This window comes from Polypterus senegalus, chromosome 11 (assembly GCF_016835505.1).
Source record: "Polypterus senegalus isolate Bchr_013 chromosome 11, ASM1683550v1, whole genome shotgun sequence".
Lineage (NCBI taxonomy): Eukaryota > Metazoa > Chordata > Cladistia > Polypteriformes > Polypteridae > Polypterus > Polypterus senegalus.
The window spans coordinates 46,070,981-46,096,513 of NC_053164.1; the positions used below are offsets into that span (position 1 = coordinate 46,070,981).

General features: G+C 35.5%; 1 protein-coding gene across 2 annotated transcripts in view; it reads left to right on the forward strand.

Moving 5' to 3' along the window:
- The window catches only part of LOC120538910 (beta-4C adrenergic receptor-like), a 76,366-nt gene extending 53,273 nt beyond the window's left edge, over positions 1-23,093 (forward strand). For both annotated transcript variants that reach the window (XM_039768509.1, XM_039768507.1), the window contains one exon: positions 20,176-23,093. Coding sequence is in view for 1 of the 2 variants with exons in the window: in XM_039768507.1 (XP_039624441.1) it covers positions 20,176-20,218 (43 nt within the window). In the remaining variant the exon portion in view is untranslated. The remainder of the gene's footprint in view (positions 1-20,175) is intronic.
- Positions 23,094-25,533: the final 2,440 nt, after the last annotated feature.

Sequence of the window (25,533 nt, forward strand, 5' to 3'; positions counted from 1 at the left end):
GGGTGCAGACATTGGACAGGACTGGAATGTGACATTCACTCATTGCTACTAAATACACAAAGTAATTAGAAATCTCTCTTGTGGCAAATCTTAGCTGAAGAAATAAAAAGAAAAATAAAGCACTATCGGGTTGGAAAAAATACATCTCTGTAATATTATCATGATTTATTTGATAATTAGAGGAAGATGTTTAATATAAAATTTTAAACATATTACAAGGTATGTTGCCAAAGTTTCATGAAAATACTGTAGTATTTTTTAAAACTCTGTCACTAAATAAAAGAAGCCTGATGTACTTGCATTACCTGTTGATATTAAAGAATCTATAAATTAAGTAAAGGTTGCAACCACAGACATAATTTATAAAATAACATTTCTAAAAGCAATGCTTCTAAATTCTGTCAGTCATAATATGTGGTAGATAGTATAATTTGAGCAGAAAATGAGACACTTAAAATTATTACAATACTTTATATCAAATACTTAACGGGTACTCTTTTATCATCTATACATGTTGTTTACATGTATTAGATGAAGTGTTAATTTAACGTGTGAAATGAGCTTCAATACATTTGCAGAATCTTGAGTCATGAGCATGCAATGCATTCTTTACAAAAAACTCAAATATATGCAGTATGCCAGCTGCTTAATTGTTAATTCCAGCACTGAAATGCTTTCCAGATGACTTGAAGCTAAAATGATATATGTAGTCATAATTAGAAAATGATGAAAATGTATTGCTTTAGATTCAGTTTGAAATAAATCAGCACTCGTATAGCACATTTATCAATTTAGTAAATATTTATTTTGCTTATTTTCAGTTATGTTCACATAAAATGTCAAATGAAAGGTTATTACTATTAAATGATTAAAATGTCTTAACATTTGTTACAGAACACACTGAAGAAAACTAAACAGATTTACAAATCTAATGCACATAAATTCATCTTGTGCAACTGTCATATTCCATTAACTTATGTCCTACTCTACATATGCTGTTTTCAAGCAGATCACCTTTTTTCAGTGCCCTTGACACATCACTCAGAGGTTTGCTTCCTTCCTCCATTTGTCTCCCTTTGCTGTTAAAGTTACATTGCATTTGACAAGTGAGATTTGAGAAAAAAAAAACCAAAAAAAACTCTTAAATAACTCTCTTTGTCTGATGTAATTTCTGTGAAACAAACCGCATTTCATTTCATTAAAGCAACACAATACATTTGAGCTCAACTTGTATTACTTGATAAATGAAAATGGGATTTATAATACTTTTCTAAAAATGGTTCACAATATTATAATAGACCTGTAGTAGAATGGAATTTTACTACATATGTTTACTTCTAAAACAGTTTTTTCATACAATAATATAGATCTATTCAATATTTTTTAATTAGCTTTGTAAGCCTTCTCAGAAATTAAACTACTGTCTTGTTTATAAAATTGCTAAATGTAAATTGTCGCAAGCATGACAATTATTTTATTTATTTATTCAAAGTAATCAATAATCTGCCATTTAGTAGACTAATGTAGAAGTTTATAATGCAATTGCCAGCCTCATACCTTATCACAGAGGATATCCTTTTCAGTCAGAGGTTTTTAATCTAATAAAGGACCAGCTCTTTACAACAGATGGAAATAATTAGCTGTAATCACAGTTTCAACTGACAGGCAATATTACTGAAATTATAAAGGAGGTTGGGTATACTGTAGATTCCATTGTTTTAAAAAGAGTGTCACAGAGTTTTGATCTGCAAAAATCACAATGTTTCCAAAGCAGATGTGGTGTGTTGCATTGTAGTTACTGTATGTTTGCACTTTTCACTGTCATTCTACTTTGTTTTGGCTGTGATTTTCTAAAAATGACTTCAGTGTAAAAAATTACTAGCAGTGCCTTGGGCCAGTCAGTATGACAGAAAGGCATTTTATTAATTACTAGGTTATTTAGACAATTGAAGAAATAAACAAACATTCTTTCAAAATGAACTTGCCTGAAAGAAAAATATACACTTGAAAGTCTTGATAAATGACCTGGTGATCAAATATCTGTAGTTCAAACAATCTGGTCCACAGATCAAGACACCTGTATCACTGTATGAAACTCTCTTGGCTCTTTCAAATTGTGATATTTACACAATAAGTGGTAAAGAAAGGGTCCATCATTAAAACACACTTTTATTTTTTCTTGATTTAAAGTTATGATAATAAAGTAAAGGCCATCTTTAAATTCATTTATGGACCCGCTTTCTTCAGTACAGGTCACTGGGAAGCTGGAGCCTAACTTTCTAGGAATTGCCTTAAGACAAAAACCAACTTCTAATGGTTTGCCAGTTATCTTAACGAAGTGTTATTAGTTTTACTTAATAGCATACTGCTACTATGGTAGGAAACTGTCACAGGCACAGATATATGCAGACCACACACAGAAGGTAACCCTGTGGCTGCAAACTATGTGCCCATTTTCCAGCACAATGAGGCAGTAAAAGCAGCCCACGAGTTATTAAGCCAAATACCCTCTTCTAAACCCCAAATAATATTACTAAAAGTACGCAAAAAATACCTTGAAAGTTGTAGATCTTCATAATATACAGTTTGCATTCCATAATAATTCATAAAAATTGATAACTAAACATTAAATTACAGTAAGATCTGTAAGGTCTCCTTATGTTTCTAACAGGTAAATATCTGCAATACCCTCATATCTTGTTAAAAGAGCAACATTAATGAGTATTTTGTTTTTTGTTTTTTTTTAACTAATATGATCAAGAGAGCAATTCTGGGGGAAAATGCTCACTAGTGAGATAAGGAAATGTTAAGAAGCTCATGTTATAATGATATTTTAGACAGTAATCTTTGATCAATGTTGTGTTTTCTCATTAGGGAAGGGACACTTCATAGAGCGGAGGACATATCAGAGGTCATTTGGCTCATAACCTACAATTTAAAAATGACTATGTGATTTAATTCAGTTTAATAAGTGCTTTTTTATTCATCTGTTTCTGATAAGCTTTCAAAATATTCTGCTGAACTAGTTTCACTTTAGAACAAAATATCTTACATGCAGAAATACAGTCATTGGAACAGGAAGCCCCAAACCTGAAAAAACTGAGTCCTAGCCAAAACATTTCTGAATTTACCAATTCAAAACACAGTATTACCTTAATTAACTTCTGTTTGTCTTACATTCTGATACAGTAGCTCTTATCTTTTCATTGTGTGGTTTTAGTTAATTACAATTTCAATGCTGCCTTTATTCTGTGTTCACTGTACCCATTAAGAAAGATATTATTTAAGCCTAAAGCTGATGCTCAAAATCTGTGCCATCAGAATCTGCATTTTAGCGGACAGCAGGTGGCCTAAAAATTTCCAAAAACATCAGTCTGTGCTGTACTCTAGTGAACACTGGCTCCATGACCAGTTATGACAACGAGAACTATTCCTGTTCCATATTCTTTGTTTTAGGCAACAGGACCCCAAAATCATCTTATGGGATTTACCTGGTGGCCTGTAGAGGCTAGATGAAAATGCCCTGACCTTTAAGGCCACCTATACCACTAACTCCTTGTTCTCTGCTTTAACTAAGGTTAACTGAATCTGTTACTGACTTTGATTGTCAAATATTAAATTCATCTTCTACCAAGGTATATAATCAAAGATATCTTTGAAATATGATATTTGGATAATGTAAAAGCAAATATAACTCTTTATAGTTTCTTAACTTAATAAAAACATTAGAAAAAGTTCAAGCCACTATACTTTAATCATACCCAATGTAAAGGTAAGAAACATATATTCTTATATTTCCTGATAGCACAAGTAACTTTGTCAGCTATGATTAGAACAAAGCCACTGTTCTTCTAACTTGTTGTAAAAGGTGTCTAAAGGAGGTTGATGTTAGGAAGGGCATCTTGATGTTGTTCTTATACGCTATATTGTATACACTATTGCTTCTATTTTCCTCTTATAAAACAGGACTAGGAAACATGGTTGAAATTTGCTAGAATTGTGTTTGATGTTGTAATAGAATAAGTGCTTGCTCGCACCCTTGCACCCTCAGACACCACGTCAGACACTAGGTAAAAGTCCAATAATGATATTTATTATATCAATAATGTGCACAAAGCACCCTCCACTCCCAAATACTCCAATAACAATAACAACAATAATAATAATAATAATAATCCTCCACTCTCCCAGACGCTTAGCCACCCTGCCTCCCAACTCAGCTCGTCCGTCTGGGATTTCCCATAGTCCTTTATACTCCTTGACCCAGAAGTGTTTGTCCCTCAGTCCACGTGACTTTCTATCACTTCCGGGTCAATTAAAACTTCTCTTTTCTTATGTGTTATAGGGCACATAGCGAGGCTTGTAGACTCCTATAGCGACTCCTTGTGGTCCCCAAGGTATCCAGCAGGGCTGTGTGTAAAAACTACAAAGTCCATGAGGCCCTGCTGGAACTCGGGGCACGTCCATGCTGTCGGGAGAGCTCCTCCTGGCGGCCTGGGGTTGAGGGCCGGCAACTCTTGCCGGACATCCATCACAATGTCTATTTCCCAAAATTGCAAACAATATTTTTATCTAAGCTTGTGAATTTTGCACATCTTATTTAATCTGCGTTTTCTTAAAAAATAAAGTTTTTAAGTGTTCTGCTCCCACTTGTTTGAGTCTGTTTTGTTCCTTATCTTTTTATCAGCTGTATTATGTGTTATTTGTTACTTAAGAAAAAGTTAATTTCAGGTAGACACTAACATCTGACAATGAAGGACTACATGAGGAAAGAAACCCTTTCAAGTTCTCAAATATCATTTAACTCCTTTTTGTGCAACTTTTAGGGTTTGCACAGACATTCAAATGATAAAATGAACTATTAATTTTTAGGTAAGCACTGCTTGGGCATCTGTAGCATTACTTCTAAGCATTGGTCTTCCTGGAGGAAAAAAAACAGATGTGTGTGCCTATACTATAATGTTTTTGTTCTGTGAAGCATGACCAGATGCACACACCAAAAGTAGAATACAGATCAGGCAGAACCAACACCAAAACAGTCATGGTAGTGTGAAATAAAAGATGTTTCAATATACAAATTCATAATCCAAAAACAAATGACAACACCAAGTGGGAGGTCAGAACAAAGACATCCAAGAACAACCAAAGGTATCTAAAAGTGGCAGACAAAATATCAAATCCAAGAGAGGCAAGGAAAGTTCAAAATAAAAGCTGAAAGAAACCACAACCCACAGCACTTGGGAGTACTAGACAAGCGCCTTTCAAAAAGGCAAAATGCACAATGCTCATCATGTGACTGCAGCATAATTAACATTACATAATAACAGAAAAGAATTGGCTAATGTAGAGCACATAGCCAACTCCTGACATTAACTATTTTCCATACTACAACCTTTGGTATTTGGCATTTTTATTTTCACTTTCACACCATAACATTCTGCGTACTGTTATTATAGATTAAACTATTGTCTTTTATAACCTTCTATATAAAAGAATATAAAGAGGAAAATGGTACCATCCTTACTTACTAAATATAACATACTATATAATAAATAAAACAATCTTAAAATCACTCAATACCACATCAACTACTACTACCATCTACTAATTTGAACTGTAACATTCCAGATCTACAAATTATTTATCCACTTGTCCACTTAATATAAACCTTGGACAGTCACTTGGCTGCAGGGAGGTATATTAAATAATAACCTAGCAGCATTATGTGTAAGACAAGAACCAACAGCTAGAGAGGACATCAGCCTATTGAAAAGAATAGTTATGTGTGCAAATAGTCACAATCAGTCATACCGGGCCAATTTATAGATTCCATTCAACCTAACTTGCAAAGTTGTATCTTAGGGCCAGGGGAAGAAAATAGAGTACCCCAAGAATACATGGCAGAAACATGTGAATTACTCACAAACAGAGTCTGTTTATTTGAACAAATCATTTTGGAGCTGTGTAGTAACACATCAAACCACTGTCCAGTCTCACCTCCCCAATTCAATTTATAGATGTTGTACAAAAAATATGATAAAGCAGCATAACCTTCTGCAAGCCAATTCAAAACTAAATTAAACATAGGTGGCGCATATTGCAATATTTGCAGTTTGTGTGTTCTGCTAATGTTTATGTGGATTGTTTCTCCAGCTATTCTGTTTTCTTCCCACATTCCAAAAATGAACAATACGGATAGTAAGGTATGTTGGTGACATTAAAATGTGGCTGGAAAGAGGAGTGTGGATGTGTACATGAGGGGGCCCTGTGACCAATTGGTTCCCACCTACCTCTGGCTTTGGCAGCAATCCTGAATTGAACTGAGATGAATGCTGTGTTAAATAAAACATTTGATACCAAGGACTGTTTGGAAATTGTCTCAGTGATGTGCCAGGATTCCACCCTTAATTAAATCTACCTCAAACACTTTGCTTATAAACAAAGCATAAATGTATTCAAGGGAAAAAAAACACCACCACCACACTCGTACCTTATGTCAGCAGAATTTACTCCAACTGTCTTGTACATCCCCATTTCTGCACTTTGGTGGTTTGTCTCCTGTTGTGGTCTTAGCGGAAACAATATTAGCCTACACAAAGTTATGAGGTTAAGGTTTGCACAAAATTCTTTGATCACACGGGTGCATTGGAAGAAATGACAAAAAAAGGGTCAGCTGTCTGCCTGTACTCTTCAGCTGTATAGTGTCAGTACAGGATTTGCTAATAGTCAAGATATTTAGGATGTATATATACACCAATGCTTGATATTTTTTCATTGGTTTTTGGTGGCCTCTTTATATAAAAGCTGTATCGAAAGAGCACCAAAGAATCTAGTGTCTTCATATAACAAAAAGATAACAAAAATGTAAAACACAGTACATTCTAGGAACTTTTTTGTGCTTTTAAGCAATGTTGACTGGAAGACGACAAGGCATGTAGTATGGTATGGAACATTTTAATATGATAAATTAGAAGCCTTATCAAGAAAAAATACCAACAGCTTCAACTCTGAAATATTGCAAAATAGATATTAAAAAGGAAATTAGCACAGTTTCAAACAAACTCTTAAATAGATGACAATACGATTAAAAAGCTTAACCTTTGTGTTACAAAGAGAATTTAATGCACATTTTATTTACATATTCCTGTTTCAGCATGCAAAGCTGATAGTATCATCCTTTTGGTATTTAAGGAATATGTACAACAAAAAAAAACAATTTTGGAAAGAAACAGTGACACATTACACAATAAAACAAAAAATAAATAAATGCTCAATTCCTGTAGTTTTTCTGTTATTCTAACAAGTAGTTTCTTTTCTACATTGCCTTAATTTAGGAATCAAGGAGATTCACTCTGAATCTCAATTTTCATGTTTGAAAAATGAAATTATATACAGTTAGTTTAGGTTGTGTACTGTATGTGTTTAAACACACCTGTATAGTGCCCAGACTTTGTAATGACCTCCTAATATTAATTAGATCAGCTGACACCATTCATTCTTTTTAAAAACAACTTAAAACTTTTCTAACTTAACTTTCTGCCCCTTCTTTCAGTTTGCCTTTCTGTCCAAATGCTCAGGATAATCTGTGTGTATGACATATCATAAAATACACGATTTGTTCTTTTAGTATTAAATTTTTCTTTATGCTCTTGTTTATTCTTTCTTTTATTCTGTTTAATACTTTTATATATCCTATGTGTATTTGTTTATTGTTCTATGCACAAACTATTTGTATCATTTTATTAAGTGCCTTGAGCATGGGAAAGAAGCTATATAAATAAAATATGCATTAGTAAATGTCCATATCAGCATTCCAAATACACTGTATGCACTATGTTTTATGTATCAGACACAGAAACACATGACAAAACTAAAAAACTCCTTGCGTGGAGTTTGCATGTTCTCCCCGTGTCTGCGTGGGTTTCCTCCTGGTGCTCCGGTTTCCTCCCACAGTCCAAAGACATGCCGGTTAGGTGGCATTGGTGATCCAAAATTGTCCCTAGTGTTTCCTTGGTGTGTGTGCCCTGTGGTGGGCTGGTGCCCTGCCCAGGGTTTGTTTCCTGCCTTGCGCCCTGTGTTGGCTGGGATTGGCTCCAGCAGACCCCCGTGACCCTGTAGTTAGGATGTAGCGGGTTGGATAATGGATGGATGAGATATACGTGTGTGTGTGTATATATATATATATATATATATATACACACACTTGATGTACTGTATATAAAATCCTAAGCCTAAAAGTATAATGATTTTATGTGACTTTTAGTCGCCATTTAAATCTGGCTTGTTTTAAAACCTATATATATATATATATATATATATATATATATTTGGTATTCTTTTCAGAATTTATCGAAGTTTAATTTGATATTGTTAGATTTTTATTCAAGAACTCACGTCCCGCGTGACAAGACTTTGTGCCAAGAGATTTAACCACGCCCAGTGCTAAAAAAAGAAAAAGATTAAAAAGACAAAGAGTAGGGCAGCTGCTGTACAGGCTTTTAAATGTTCAAAGCGCCGTGCAAGATGCAGATCATGCAGCATGGCAGCAGCAGCAAGCCAGCAGCTGATCAAGCAGGAAGGAGGTAAAAAAAACCTATTTGTTTCCCATTGTATCTTTGTTTCCCATTGTATCACTGTTTAAGAGGGGGTTTTGGAGGAGTGATTGCATCTCCTTGGGGTGCGTTCAGCCCCACTCTTCACAATACCAGCTGCACAGACGTGAAGTGGCTGGTGCAGTGCTGGGGGGTTAGCGAGCGAAGCGAGCAGGAGACAAACCCCCTAGTGTATATATGTGTGTGTGTATATATACAGTATATATATATATATATATATATATATATATACACAGTATATATATATATATATACACAGTATATATATATACAGTATATATATATATACATATATATATATATATATATATATATATATATATATATACTGTAATTAGGTTTAGTTTGGTTATGTAGTGAGAAAATACAGTGGTGTGAAAAACTATTATATAATTTCTGATCATCAAACACATTTAACCATTAGTCAAATATAACACAAGTAAACACAAAATGCAGTTTTTAAATGATGTTTTTATTATTTAGGAGAAAAAAATCCAAACCTACATGGCCCTGTGTGAAAAAGTAATTGCCCCTTGTTAAAAATAACCTAACTGTGGTGTATCACACCTGAGTTCAATTTCCGTAGCCACCCCAGGCCTGATTACTGCCACACCTGTTTCAATCAAGAAATCACTTAAATAGGAGCTGCCTGACACAGAGAAGTAGACCAAAAGCACCTCAAAAGCTAGACATCATGCCAAGATCCAAAGAAATTCAGGAACAAATGAGAACAGAAGTAATTGAGATCTATCAGTCTGGTAAAGGTTATAAAGCCATTTCTAAAGCTTTGGGACTCCAGTGAACCACAGTGAGAGCCATTATCCACAAATGGCAAAAACATGGAACAGTGGCGAACCTTCCCAGGAGAGGCCGGCCGACCAAAATTACCCCAAGAGCGCAGAGACGACTCATCCGAGAGGTCACAAAAGACCCCAGGACAACATCTAAAGAACTGCAGGCCTCACTTGCCTCAATTAAGGTCAGTGTTCACGACTCCACCATAAGAAAGAGACTGGGCAAAAACGGCCTGCATGGCAGATTTCCAAGACGCAAACCAGTGTTAAGCAAAAACAACATTAGGGCTCGTCTCAATTTTGCTAAGAAACATCTCAATGATTGCCAAGACTTTTGGGAAAATACCTTGTGGAGTGATGAGACAAAAGTTGAACTTTTTGGAAGGCAAATGTCCCATTACATCTGGCGTAAAAGGAACACAGCATTTCAGAAAAAGAACATCATACCAACAGTAAAATATGGTGGTGGTAGTGTGATGGTCTGGGGTTGTTTTGCTGCTTCAGGACCTGGAAGGCTTGCTGTGATAGATGGAACCATGAATTCTACTGTCTACCAAAAAATCCTGAAGGAGAATGTCCGGCCATCTGTTCGTCAACTCAAGCTGAAGCGATCTTGGGTGCTGCAACAGGACAATGACCCAAAACACACCAGCAAATCCACTTCAGAATGGCTGAAGAAAAACAAAATGAAGACTTTGGAGTGGCCTAGTCAAAGTCCTGACCTGAATTCAATTGAGATGCTATGGCATGACCTTAAAAAGGCGGTTCATGCTAGAAAACCCTCAAATAAAGCTGAATTACAACAATTCTGCAAAGATGAGTGGGCCAAAATTCTTCCAGAGAGCTGTAAAAGACTCATTGCAAGTTATCGCAAACGCTTGATTGCAGTTATTGCTGCTAAGGGTGGCCCAACCAGTTATTAGGTTCAGGGAGCAATTACTTTTTCACACAGGGCCATGTAGGTTTGGATTTTATTTCTACCTAAATAATAAAAACCATCATTTAAAAACTGCATTTTGTGTTTACTTTTGTTATATTTGACTAATGGTAAAATGAGTTTGATGATCAGAAACATTTTGTGTAACAAACATGCAAAAGAATAAGAAATCAGGAAGGGGGGGAAATAGTTTTTCACACCACTGTATAACAAACTATAAAAAGATTAAATACTTCAATAGTCATTTAATGTAATTTTACTTTTCAGATTAGTATAGCATATGGCAGATTCCAGATACTATGAAATGGGACATCTCCATATTTTACCTTACTGGCCACTTTATGCACAGATCTTTTAGTCAAACACACTTAAGTACATTAGTTAGAACTACTGTTAAAACTTCTATGACAAGGATATGGTTCAATATAAAGCTTAATAATTTGACATCCAGGTGGGCTTTCTCTCACATTCTGAGGAAGTGCTAACTAGCAATGCTCATTAATTTCATTAAGCCTTGTGATGAACTGGGATAACTTTATCCCGGTTTGGTTTCTGTCTGGCGCCAAAATCCTGCTGAGACATGCATTAAGTTCCACTGACTTTGTAATCACCTAATCATGGGAAGAAAATAAATACATGTACAGTATATATTCAGGTATACAGCATAGGATGAACAAAATGAGTAAACGTCTTCAGGTTCTTGTCTACCAGGTACAGTAGTAAGCTTTTTTTATTTGCAAGATAACCAACCACCTTTGCCCTTTTTGCGTTACTTGGTTATAATGACTGCAATAACACCCCACCAGGGAGTATTTTTAAAAATACCCTCAAAACTTCCTAAATCTTAAGAGTCTAGTGCTGTTCACACAAATATTTGTGGCTAACTTGCACAGATCTAACTTTATCATGAGCTCTAAACCAAAGACAATGAATCCCCAATTCCAAACCCTTTTAACCTCTTAAAACAGGTATCTAATCTATTCTGGAAGTTATTAAGGGAATAAAGATGGATTTCGATTAGTCCCACAGCATGCATCTATTAGACAATATTTGTTAAAAGTTTACTTCCTGTTCGGTTATATACATTCACAATACTTGAAGAATAAAATACAACAAATTGTTATACATACAACTCAAACGACTCGGATGTGTCGAAAAACCAATTTGTTCATGTTAAAGAGAGAGCCAAGCACTTATTTGTTATCTATGAATAACTGGTGCCGTAAGTGATCAATCAAGTCTCAAAAAAGTATTTGTCAGGCAGCTGTGGCAAAAGTACATTGCTAAAAAAAAAAAAAAAAAAAAAGAAAAATTAAAAATAAACAGCTTTGTTGCTTGTTTGTCATCCCATGAAAAATTAAACAAATGACATTTAGTGATGCAATTCCTTTGAGGGGCAAACTGATGGAACAATAATAAACTAAAGTGAAATTTGAAACACTTCTGTCATCTCTACATCACATTTTCAAAATTAAATTACAACATTAAAAGCTCTTTCTGTATTTGTCAACAAGCTATTGTATCTGCATTTCAGATTACAATGGAGAATTAGGTTTCTTGGTTTACTTTTGTCATGTGATTCTCCAGAAACACATTTATCAATATAGGTGTTCGTCATTAGATATGTTTTCAAAATAATTTGAAATCCAACTTTTAAATAATACATCTTTAATACTTGTTAAAAAGATATACAGTGCATCCGGAAAGTATTCACAGCGCATCACTTTTTCCACATTTTGTTATGTTACAGCCTTATTCCAACATTTTTTTCCTCAGAATTCTACACACAACACCCCATAATGACGACGTAAAAAAAGTTTACTTGAGGTTTTTGCAAATGCATTAAAAATAAAAAAACTGAGAAAGCGCATCATCCTTGAGATGTTTCTGCAGCTTAATTGGAGTCCACCTGTGGTAAATTCAGTTGATTGAACATGATTTGGAAAGGCACACACCTGTCTATATAAGGTCCCACAGTTGACAGTTCATGTCAGAGCACAAACCAAGCATGAAGTCAAAGGAATTTTCTGTAGACCTCTGAGACAGGATTGTCTCAAAGCACAAATCTGGGGAAGGTTACAGAAACATTTCTGCTGCTTTGAAGGTCCCAGTGAGCACAGTGGCCTCCATCATCCGTAAGTGGAAGAAGTACGATACCACCAGGACTCTTCTTAGAGCTGGCCGGCCATCTAAACTGAGTGATCGGGGGAGAAGGCCCTTAGTCAGGGAGGTGACCAAGAACCCTATGGTCCTCTGTGGAAAGAGGAGAACCTTCCAGAAGGACAACCATCTCTGCAGCAATCCACCAATCAGGCCTGTATGGTAGAGTGGCCAGACGGAAGCCACTAGTAAAAGGCACATGGCAGCCTGCCTGAGGTTTACCAAAAGGCACCTGAAGGACTCTCAGACCATGAGAAACAAAATGCTCTGGTCTAATGAGACAAAATTTGAACTCTTTGGTGTGAATGCCAGGCATCACGTTTGAAGGAAACCAGGCACCGCTCATCACCAGGCCAATACCATCCCTACAGTGAAGCATGGTGGTGGCAGCATCATGCTGTGGGGATGTTTTTCAGCAGCAGGAACTGGAAGACTAGTCAGGATAAAGGGAAAGATGACTGCAGCAATGTACAGAGACATCCTGGATGAAAACCTGCTCCAGAGCGCTCTTGACCTCAGACTGGGGCGACGGTTCATCTTTCAGCAGGACAATGACCCTAAGCACACAGCCAGGATATCAAAGGAGTGGCTTCAGGACAACTCTGTGAATGTCCTTGAGTGGCCCAGCCAGAGCCCAGACTTGAATCCATTTGAACATCTCTGGAGAGATCTTAAAATGGCTGTGGACCGACGCTTCCCATCCAACCTGATGGAGCTTGAGAGATGCTACAAAGAGGAATGGGCGAAACTGGCCAAGGATAGGTGTGCCAAGCTTGTGGCATCATATTCAAAAAGACTTGAGGCTGTAATTGCTGCCTAAGGTGCATCGACAAAGTATTGAGCAAAGGCTGTGAATACTTATGTACATGTGATTTCTCAGTTTTTTTATTTTTGATAAATTTGCTAAAACCTCAAGTATATTTTTTTCACGTTATCATTATTGGGTGTTGTGTGTAGAATTCTGAGGAAAAAAATGTATTTAATCCATTTTAGAATAAGGCTGTAACATAACAAAATATGGTATAAGTGATGCGCTGTGAATACTTTCTGGATGCACTGTATTAATGCTTATTTGACATTACAGTAATTGGTTTTCATCAATTCTAATCATTTTTCCATTGGCTTATATAAAGCAAAACAAATACATATAATCTGTAAAAACTCATAAAGGTTTATAAACTGTTCTCTTTTAAAGTAAAGTATTATGGCCAACGGTTACGATGCATGTTCTTTATCAGTATGGAAACATTTTATGAGCACTGTTAGCTCTAGGGAGAATTGAAACAGAATGAGAAGGGTAGGTACAAGAACAGACATATGGTAGCAATTCAGAAAACTAATTTATGATTTAAATAGAAACAAAACGTCCTACTGTTGGCCACTGCATGCAAAGAAACCAGGTAAAGGCATCTTTTTATAATAAAGTACTCATGGCTCTTACCTGTTTTAAATACTTTCCTTCAGTGTCTGCATGAGACATAAGGAAAAAGAAAATAGTATATGTACAATGTTAATGCAAAAGTGATCTGCTGTCTGAAAAAGGTTGTGTTTTATAGCACTAGTATATAATATTACAGTACATCTTTTGCCCATCTTAGAATTGACAGTATTAATTGAATTTACAAAATACTATATGCATGTTCCTTTCATGTTTCTGTGACTATAACATCTTTTTTCCAAGTTTACCAAAAAGTAATGTGGATTTCGCACAAACTCAGCTACTCCTAAGCACAATCTAAGGCCCAGAACATTACACTCACAAATATCTCATATTATATATATATATATATATATATATATATATATATATATATATATATATATATATATATATATATATATGTATTAGATAAACACGACCCATCTCTATACACAGATATACACAATGTGTATGCACATTGGGTGGCACAGTGGCGCAGTGGTAGCGCTGCTGCCTCGCAGTTAGGAGACCCAGGTTCGCTTCCCGGGTCCTCCTTGCGTGGAGTTTGCAAGTTTGCATGTTCTCCCCGTGTCTGCGTGGGTTTCCTCCGGGTGCTCCGGTTTCCTCCCACAATCCAAAGACATGCAGGTTAGGTGGATTGGCGATTATAAATTGGCCCTAGTGTGTGCTTGGTGTGTTTGTGTGTGTCCTGCGGTGGGTTGGCACCCTGCCCAGGATTGGTTCCTGCCTTGTGCCCTGTGTTGGCTGGGATTGGCTCCAGCAGACCCCCGTGACCCTGTATTCGGATTCAGCGGGTTAGAAAATGGATGGATGGATGGATGCACATTATAAAGTTACTGCATAAAGACAAAAGAACAGTTGGGGCACTAGTTAGTGTTCCCTGTTTAATGTCTGCATAAAAAATACAAAGGCAAAAGAATACAGTACTTGACATCACTCATGATGTGGCAGATTTGCTTTCATGTCTCCTACAGCTCTGGTCAATAATGACAAAGATTTGTGGCATCAGATGGTATTTTAGCTAGTGGAGAATGAAGAGGCAGGAAGATTGTGGCTTTGACTGTGACATCATGGGTCCTCGTTATAGTTCTACTCCACTTTAAAGCAAAGAGAAACCATGTTAGTTTAGATGTTAAATTCAACATTTTCCCTGAATTTCTAATCAATTCTATTCTCAGAAAGCATGTCCCACATTCGCTTATCTAATAACGGCTCATTAAGCAAAAATTAGGAACACTTGTACAACATCTTATCCATGGAATTCTCTAATCAGCCCATCATGCCGCAGCACAATATATAAAATCATGCAGATACAGGTTTGGAGTGTAAGTTAATGTTCACCTTAAACACCAGAGTGGGGAAAAAATGTGACCTACAGTACAGTAACTCCAATAACTACTGTTTACAACTACGGCGAGCAGAAATCATTTCAGAATGCACAACACGTTTAACTTTGAGGCAGATGGACTACAACAACAGAGGTCAGGTTCCTCTCAGCCAACAACAGAAAGCTGAGGCTCCAGTGGGCACAGGCTCACCAAAACTGGAAAATCAAAAAAAGGAAAATATAGCATGGTCTGATGAATCTCAACTTCTGGAGCAAACCACATGAATCCTTACAGTCCTCCTGCTTTGTGTCAACAGTCCAAGCTGTTGCTGACAATGTGCATACCTTCATGGACATAATTTTCCCATCTTCTAATGCTAATTCAGTAGGATAATGCAAAACAGCACAAAGCAAAAGTCGTACCAAACTGGTTTAGTGAATGTGACAATGAGTAAAGTGTTCTTCGGTGGTCTTCCCAGTCACCAGATCTGGAACCAATATAACACCTGTGGGATTTAGCAGAATGGGAGATTTGTAGCATGAATATGCAGTTGACATGTCTGCAGAAATTGTGTGATGCAATCATGTCAACATGGAACGGAACTGGGAAGAAATGTTTCCAGCATTTTGTGGAATCCATGCCATGAAGATCTGAGGCTGTTTTGAGAACAAAATAAGGCCCTACCCAGTATTTGTGTAGTAGTCCTAATAATTCTCAGTGAGTGCAAATGTTATATTTTATATTCATACACACTGTACACTGTCTGGATGTGGACAATGGTGAGTCCATTATGACTCCAAAGTCCTTTTTTTAAGGTGTACTTTAATGTTTTAGACACTCAGTGACACCAAATTTAAAGTAGCAATCCCAGTATAGCTCTCAGAGGGACACCAGTTTTAACAGCTCAATTTAAAAAGAATGACTGATACCATAACCCCTCACTTTCAGGATTTAAGCCAGTTTTGCATTAATCTACACAATATCTGCCTTCAATTCCTATTTTTCTAAGTTTGACCACTTTCCTTTTGTCAGAATCGAAAGATTTCTGAAAATTAAGATATCATATGTGACTCTCTGATCATATGCTTTTATTGCTTCTTTGTGGAATTTCAGCGTATTAGTGAAACAGTATCTTCACCGTTTAAGCCCTTGTTCTTGTCATTTGTCGCTCCAACCTTTTCTTAATGATTGTTCCATTAATTTGCACATGATTCATATCAACCTTACTAGCCTAATTGCCTTCTGTCCGCATACACTTTTTTTAATTTTGTTGAAATTTGCCACAGATACTCTTCAAAGAAATTTGTTAGGAATGTTACATTTTTAAGATACTTTGAATACAGCATGCTGCACAAATTTTTGAAAATTCTAAATTTCTCATTTAAAACTATTGGCAAATTTCTGAACTCCTCTAGCTTAAAACAGAAATATTCAGTGTGACTACAATTACGGATGAGTTTACTATTTAAAATTTACCTTGAAAGAGGTCACTTCAAATGGTACATTTTGTATATCTTCCTCTTTTACTCGTCTAACAGCAGTTCCTGACGGCAAAGCGGATGCACATACAAGTTAGTCAAGTGGCAGGAGAGGCATGTGCATGCAAGCAGCTCACATTCCCTGCTGCTTAAGGTAAGTTAACAGTAAAAGAAAAAAAAGATAAAAGCTAACAGTCACTTATCTAGAAATAAATGTTAGAGGAAAGAAATAATATAAACATCATTCTGTAAGCACAGAGTGACATTTACTATATGTTACACTAAAAACCACCACATAACAATGATTTTTCTGACAATATAATTTGTCAGCAAAGCTCTAGACCTGCTCTCCATCATGACTGGTAGCAGCCAACAAATTTAACAGAGATATCAACAGAGATTTTAACTCTCCATTAGGTACTTCTTTTAAAAATGTTATGTTAAAATTTGATCTACAATTAGTTATCAACCCTCAACCAACAACTAACAATAGGATAGCAATCAATACTATTTTTACATCAGCTGAATTTTCTGTCTATGAAAGCTATTGAACCACCACAAGTCTATTTCGCCTGCGTTTCTAACTACATGAGAGTATAGTACTAGTATAAAACATGTATTTACTGTAGTCTAAGAAATGAAATTGCATTCTATTATTACTGTTATTTTTGAATGTTAATCATTATTACAAACATTTTATAAACAAAACAGTGACAATTGACCCTGGTGAAGTAACTAAAATGATTTTAAATGCTCCAACAATCAAATCTAAGTTCTTGAACTCATCTGAATGTTATGCCTTATATATATATATATATATATATATATATATATATATATATATATATATATATATATATATATATATATATATATATATTCAAAAAAATCTTGGGACGAGACGTGATCTTTTGAAGAGAGACAGAGAGACACTTTCACGTCCCGCGAGACAGTCAAATCAGGTCATACTTAAAACTTTTTGGAAGCAAGTCCTGTGAGATGGTGACTTTTGCAAGTCACTGCCTACTTACAGCCATATTCAAACAAGACCTCGGTCATCTAACCTCTCAGTTGTTGGAATGCTTTTGGCAGACACACTTCCTGTTCTCTCAGCTCTTAAACATTTTATACGTTCTAGATAACACATCGGTGACTAAGTGAAGAAAGAGCAGTGTGTTATAAAGAAACCCAAAAGTGTTGGAGAGAAAAGAATGCAAAAAAGAAAGCACAAAAAGAACAAAAATAGTCTATGTTCAAATTCTGAAAATGAGGAAAGTAATAATCAGCCCGTCCCGCAAGACTAGACTCTGTGCCAAGAGATTTAACCACAGCTGGGACCAGAAAAAGTCAAAGTAGAACGTCGTAAAGAATTCAAAAATGTTGGCGCAATACACATGCAGAGAAGGTAAGAGATAATGGAAGTAGGAAAATTTGAAAGTCTCAAAAAAAAATAATAGTAAAGATCGCATTAGTGCAAACAAATGGAAAATATTACTCAGTGAAATAACAGAACTGCGTAGAAAGATCTAATAGTGTTTGAGGATGTCTGGAGGAGAAGAGAGACAAGGCAGTGAGACAAAAGGACAGCTGCTGTACAGGCTTTTAAACGTTTGAAGTGCCACACGAGATGCAGATCACGCAGCATGGTAGCAGCAGCAAGCCAGCTGCTAATCAAGCAAAGAGGATGTTGTTAAAAAAAATATATTTTTTCCCATTTAAATCATATTTTAAGAGGGGTTTTGGAGGAGCGACCGCGTCTCCTTGGGGTGCGTTCAGCCCCCCTCTTCACAACGTTGTGTAGCCATTACACCACCACTACCAGCCTGAACTATTGATACAAGGCAAGATGGATCCATGCTTTCATTTTGTCAATGCCAAATTCTAACCCAACCATCTGAATGTTGCAGCAGAAATCAAGACTCCTCAGACCAGGCAATGTTTTTCCAGTTTTCTTTTGTCCAATTTTGGTAAGCCTGTGCAGACTGCAGCCTCACTTGCCTGTTCTTAGCTGAAAGGAGAGGTACCCAGTGTGGTCTCCTTCTGCCGTATCCCATCTGCTTCAAGGTTCAACATGTTCTGCATTCAGAGATGTTCTTCTTCATACTTTGGTTGTAATGAGTGCTTATTTGATGTACTGTTGCATTTCCATCAGCTTGAATCACTCTGGCCATTCCTCTATGACCCCAAGCATCATTAAGGCATTTCCGCCTGGAGAATTGCCACTCACTGGATATTTTATCTTTATTTGGGCCATTTGCTGAAAACCCTACAGACAGTTCAGTGTGAAAATCCCAGCAGATAAAAAGTTTCTAAAAATACTAATACCAGCCCGACTGGCACCAACAACCATTCCATGGTCAAAGTCACTTGAATCACCTTTCTTCCCCACTCTAATGCGTGGTTTGAACTTCAGCAGGTTGTCTTTATAATGTCTAAATGCGTTGAGTTTCTTCCATGTGATTGGCTGATTAGATATGTTTATAAAGCAGTTGAATAAGTGTACCTAATAAAATGTCTAGTGTGTCTGTGTGTGTGTATAGATGGATTTTTATTCTACATGATCATCTGACAACCTGAAGGGGGAAAAAAGAGAGCAGCAGCTGCTTAATAACTAATTGTCCCAGTAGTCAGGGAAATAGCCTGAGCTGTCTGTAGCAAAAGGAAGACTGTTGCTAAATCTGGAAAGTAATTCTAGGGATTAGGCATTTACAGGAGTGTGGAGTATAGATGTGGGAAAATAAGTTTTTATCTAGCAAAGGCCAAAGACAGAACTATGTCTAGAAAGATAAAAGGGGCAAAAAACAATGGGTTTTGTGGTATTTCTGTGGATGACAAGAATACAAGCCATCCCACCTGGTAGTCTGTATAGATATATTTAAAAAGGCTGCAAATACGGTGTTTTATATTTTATTTGCTTCCTAGGCTTATCCTTTCCTGCATATTTAATTTATTTAACAAAATTAAGTGTTTTCATATTCTGGACACTTTTTTATGTGTCCACATTTGGCGAAAGCTACAAGAGTACAGTTTCCACTCTGCACTAGACTGCCAAATAAATTGTATGATCTACTTACTGATAAATATGGTAAATTTTGAATTTTACTTTTTTTTTAGTTACAATTCACTTTTCAGTTTCATACACCTTTTTGAAATGCTAAAGAAAATATATATTTATCTTAAAATAAGCAACCATAATGAATGAGTCATTCTCTGAAATTGTACTAATAGCTGATCTACAAACATTTCATGTTACAAGAAATATATATTAATGTTACTGCTGATGTAATGATAAATGAAAGGTTTAATGATTAAAAAAATGAAGATGATGCCCCAATGTTAACATTTACATCCTTTGAAGTATGAAATACTCTGGCTAATAATCTTATTTAAAGTAAACATTAATGATTTGTTTGTTTTATTTACAGGGAAACAATGATCAACACAAAATGGACTGCTATGACTGGATAACATTGGGCAAATTTAAAAACAAGTGGACACATTGGGACTGTTTAAATTACATAGTCTATCTTTTGCAAGTAAAGAAGCAACCTATAGTAGGGTAGACCAAAAATGAAAACACAGGACAGAAAAGAAATGCTGCACCTTATAGGTCACGTCTTTCTTCACTTCAGCCAAGAAACAGAAGTCTTATTTATAAACAGCTGTCAAAAACATATTTTGAGAAAAGACGACATGTATAGCAGGCTAAGAAGAAAAAGAATGAAGAAAAGGTATATTATAAAGGCATTCAAAATCATATTCTATGCTTCTTCCCCTAAACTCAAACATTTCGGCCTCTGAATGTACAGCATGAATTCTTTAAGAAGGTGGTTGCGCGTGAATGCTGTTAAGTAAGAAATGTAGCTGTATCGCACAATTTCAAAAGAGCTACCTGCTCTTATTTTCATAATTGAAAAAATTTTAATTATCTATATTTTATTTTGAGTTAGAATGTGTGTTTCTAAGAATGCAATACTGTATGCTTATCATATTATAGCTTTACAGCAGAGCTTTTCTTTTTGTTAATCTAAATAATTGTTAAAATTTACACTGATGTACAGTATCTTCACCCTCTTGCATTCACATTGCTAAGCTCACAGAGTTATCAAGTGTCTTCAAGTGTTTTCATTATAATTAGGTTTTAAACAATAAACTAATACCTACCCTAAATAAATTTTTAAATTTACCTCCAAATGAAATAAATCAATTAAATGTATGCATAATATATGGATAAGTCAATTAAGTTTGAATAAAACCCAAAAGAATACAAGTCTTGACAAATATCTGTGATGGCATAACAAATAAAGCATACAAAATATGGTTTACATTCTCCTTGTCTGAAAAAAATAACCATTTAATAATTTTGCCAAGTTTATTCTATAAGAAAAAGAAATATGGTCATGCACTTGATACCAGCATAAGTGAAGTACTCTCTAGAGAAATTATAATATTGCAAGAGGAAGGCAAGGGAGCCATCAATAATCTAACAAACACATATTCTGTGCAACATAATATGTTGAAATTTAATTTAAATGATTTCAAACTGATTCTACAAATACCTCCACACATTTCTAGTCTTTATTTCACTTCGAGACCAGCAAACCTGATTAAGCTAAAAACTACTTATAAACCCCTTTATTTAACAAATCGGGAAGAATTTCATGAAAATCCACTTAACTTACATGACTGAAAGCACAAATGATTAATATTCTCAATTTACTTCTACTACCTAGTGAGCGGAGGGCAAGTTTTTTGGTTATAACTCCTACATTACTCTAATCTCAGTAAGTCCTGTTCCATAAATACAACAATGAGATAAGTGCAACTCCTGCAAAAATAAAGGATATTGACTTGCATTATACAGTGTTTTTAAAAATATGCAGGTCATTTTTAATCTTGCTTATCTTCTATAAGTAGATGCACACACTTGAAGGAACACTGATATAGATTTTAACATTTAAGTAAAACGCAAAAACATCATCTAAATTTTTATATAAAACCAATTGTTCCTATTTCTAACAATGAGATCATTTTCTTAATATGAAAATTTGTTTTTATTTTATATAAAAGGAATTGTCAGTCCATTTCAGAAAAAAATAACATTACTACAGATTGTATCATACTGGAATGGTAATAAACCTTAGTTCTAAATGATTTATTTTCAGTTTTAGGTGAAAAACTATTAGCCTTCACTGGTGGGGAAGTAACCAATTGTTAAGTTCAACACCAAAAAAAAAAAAAAAATAAAAAAAAAGATTTGAACCTTCTATTTAAGATTTTACATTGCAAATGATTTATTTTGCTTAAAGTTAGGAAAACATTCTAATAATATTTGAATGATATTATACTGCAAGTATAGTGCATTCAAGTACAAAAAAAATCAAATAAATAAAGTAGTTGGTACTTGTCAGAAATAGTAAAGAAAATTACTTTAGTGAAACACACAAATTAGATTATTCTGTAAAACTGTTTAATTTTATAAGCTGTCCTCTTGAGCATTTGTAATAATGAAAACAATTTTCTTACACTATCATGCTAATCAATGTACAACAGTAATAAAGTAATTAGCACTGTTGTCTTATAAGAACAGAAATCTGGATTTGATTACCTGCTTGATCACCATGTATGTGTGGCATTTGCACACTTTTCTCAGGTACTTAAGTGCCCTTCCAAATCTCAAACACATGTTGTTTAGGTTGATGTATAACTTTAAATTATTTTGGTTAGAGTTATTATGACATAAAGTAACATCCTGTCTTGTGCTGTCTTATCTCAGTGCTGCCAAGATGGGCTAATAGAAATACTCGGTAAGAAAATGGATGGATGGATATAGCCATGGGTTCCCTGACCAAATTTGTCTTGATAAAATTTCAGCTTGTCTTTTTTTTTGTGTGAAATTTTTTCTAAACAAATTACAATCATTCAACAGCCTCATTGGACAACCTCTTTCCACTCTTAATTTATTACACCAGAAAGGCTCCATAGTGTGTTTATTATTTTAATTAATTATTACCCTCAATGGAACAAAAGTGATGGGTTGAAATATTGGCAAGATAATTACAGTTATATTGAATATAAGGCATTTTCTTTAGTTAAAGTTTTTTTTTTTTTAATACAAATCTTACAAGAACTTGGACATACAAGTAACAAAAACCAGCTATTGGAATAAATGTACTATTCAGGCATTAATAGATTATAGCTTAAAACTTGGATGAAGCCAAAGAAAAAATACAGTTGTAGTTTCAGTGTTCCTTCAGGATTGTGTCTGTAAACACCTGGGGCCTCATGTATAATGCCGTGCGTAGAACTCGCACTATAACATGGCGTAAGCACAAAAGCGGGAATTTGCATACACACAGAAAAATCCAGATGCATAAATCTGTGTGTTCGCCAACTTCCACGTTCTTCCGCTACATAAATCCCGATCAGCGTAAAAAGTAATGCACGTGCACGCACCTGCTGCCCCACCCCAGCTCCACCCAGACTTCCGCCTCCTTGAATATGTAAATCAATATAAATAGCCTTCAAGCTCAGTGTTCTGTGAAAAGGCAATGGCAAAAGCATGAGGGAAAATAGAATTTCAGTGAATAGCAAGTGGAGGCAAGGAAAAACATACTATTTGTTGGTTTAAACAGTGGTATAAACAACAAAAGGAAGTTGATTGAGTGAGATTGCGTCGGAGAAACTCGAAAGCTCAAGTTCGCAAAGTCACACAGTGCCTGAAATAAAAGAGAAGTTGTCAGATATCAAAGTCGCTGTGAAAAGGCGAGTCGTAGCCCACTGTCTGAGTGTCATATGAAAGCTTATTAGGGTACAGAGAAAATAAAAAAGCACACAGTAGGAAAAAAGCACGAAATGTCAACTTTAATCTCGAAATTTCCACTTTAATCACGTAGTTTATTTTGTCATTAAAGTAGAACATCATAAACTTCATCTTTAAATCGTTTAATTTACTAGTTTCTCAAATCCCATTGTAACTAAAGTAGCATTGTTTTGTATTTGATCTTCTATGTGCTCTTTGTGTGTAAATCACTACGTGCTTCTGGGCTTTCTCTTCCTCTGACAGGACACAGAATCCATTACATTTGTGATATTACAGCTTTCTGAATAACTAAAATACTGAGATGCATACGTGATATCATTTTCATGATGATAGGAGTTAAAGCATATTATTAAACATGGGAAAACAGTGACACAGTGATTGTTCAGGTCTCACGCAAGATGCTTGCTGCGCCTTGTGCAGCCTTCGATGAAATACTTTATTGTAGCAGTACTCTCTCTTTCAAATGTAATAACCTCAAATTCCTGTCCTTACTTTTCTTTCTCCAAATACCCACTCGCCATACAATCAGCTCTGTAATAGACATTAAGACATCTGTAAGCTTAGAACGCCAATTCTTTAAAACCTTTAAGGAACATTGAAATATCTTTATAGTACGTGTTTAATTATTTTATCCATCTATCCATCCAGTGTTGCGCCAACCCCAGGCAAATATACACTGCGAGGCAGGAACAATCCGTGAACAGAGCGCCAGCAGCTCGCTAGCACTGCGGTAACGTGTCCTCACATGTTTAATTATTAACAATATAGATTGTTTAAATGAAGTTAAAGTTTTATCTGTATAATATAATAAACATATTTTGCTGCATTTCATCTTAAAAATTATATCGTCATCATATGTAAATATGCGTTTTATAAAGTGGCTCAGGTTGTGCAATATTATAATTGTATCACAAGTTTACAGTGAGGTGATTATACTTATGAGTACAAACAGTTCTACAAGGAGCACTTGATGAACTGATTGAGTGTGTTTATAGTTCATGGGATGAAACTGTATCTGAACCGTGAGAAAAGGCTCTGAAGCGTTTGCCGTATAAGTGCAGTTCAACAGACAGCATGGCTGAGGCAGCGTGTGCTTGATGCTGTATACCGATAATTCTCTTTCCAATCAGCTGATGTACAGCTGTAATTCATACTCTGATACAGTGATATAAATGCTCAGAGTGGTGCAGTGAGAGTAATATGGAAAAAGATGATTCGCTGTGGCAACCCCTAACGGGAACAGCTGAAAGAAGGAGAAGGCGGTGCAGTGAGAATAACAACACTAAATCAGCTATTGTATTTAGAATAGTTTGACCAACCTGTGGACCATTATATTGTTACACGTTAATTACAATCAGATGCATTAAACTAATAAACAATATGCGGTTAATTTCAGTGTATTTATAAAGCCACGTCAGGGATGTGAAGCTGAAAAAGAGAGGGTAACCACACAGGAACAGTAGCACTGCTTTGACACTGGGTGCCACAAGTCTGCAAAACCAAATGCAGAACTTGAGTACGACAGGGAATGAGCTACTATGGGAATGTGCGTGGCTTTACGCCAAGTTTAGGTTTTATACATCGCGATATGAGCGTGGAAACGTTCGTAAGCAACATTTTGTGCATACGCACTGTTTATACATGAGCCCCCTGGTCTACCTCTTCACTTTTAATGAAAAATACATATTGCATTAATAAGTAATGGTGTTCGTTTAATGTCAGACAATGAAAATTCACTGCAGTTTTTGAATTGTATTAGGGGTAGGTAGGTGTGGGATGGTATTTAAAAAGTGATGTCCACAGTTGTATTACGTCTATGTAAGATGAATTATATTTTAATGTTGATTCAAATGATGAAACTCAAAGTTCCATTTAACAATGTAAAAAGTATTATGTAAATATAGCAACATCTTGTATATAAGTGAAAAATAAAATTTATTTCAGATGGTTATATGTCTAT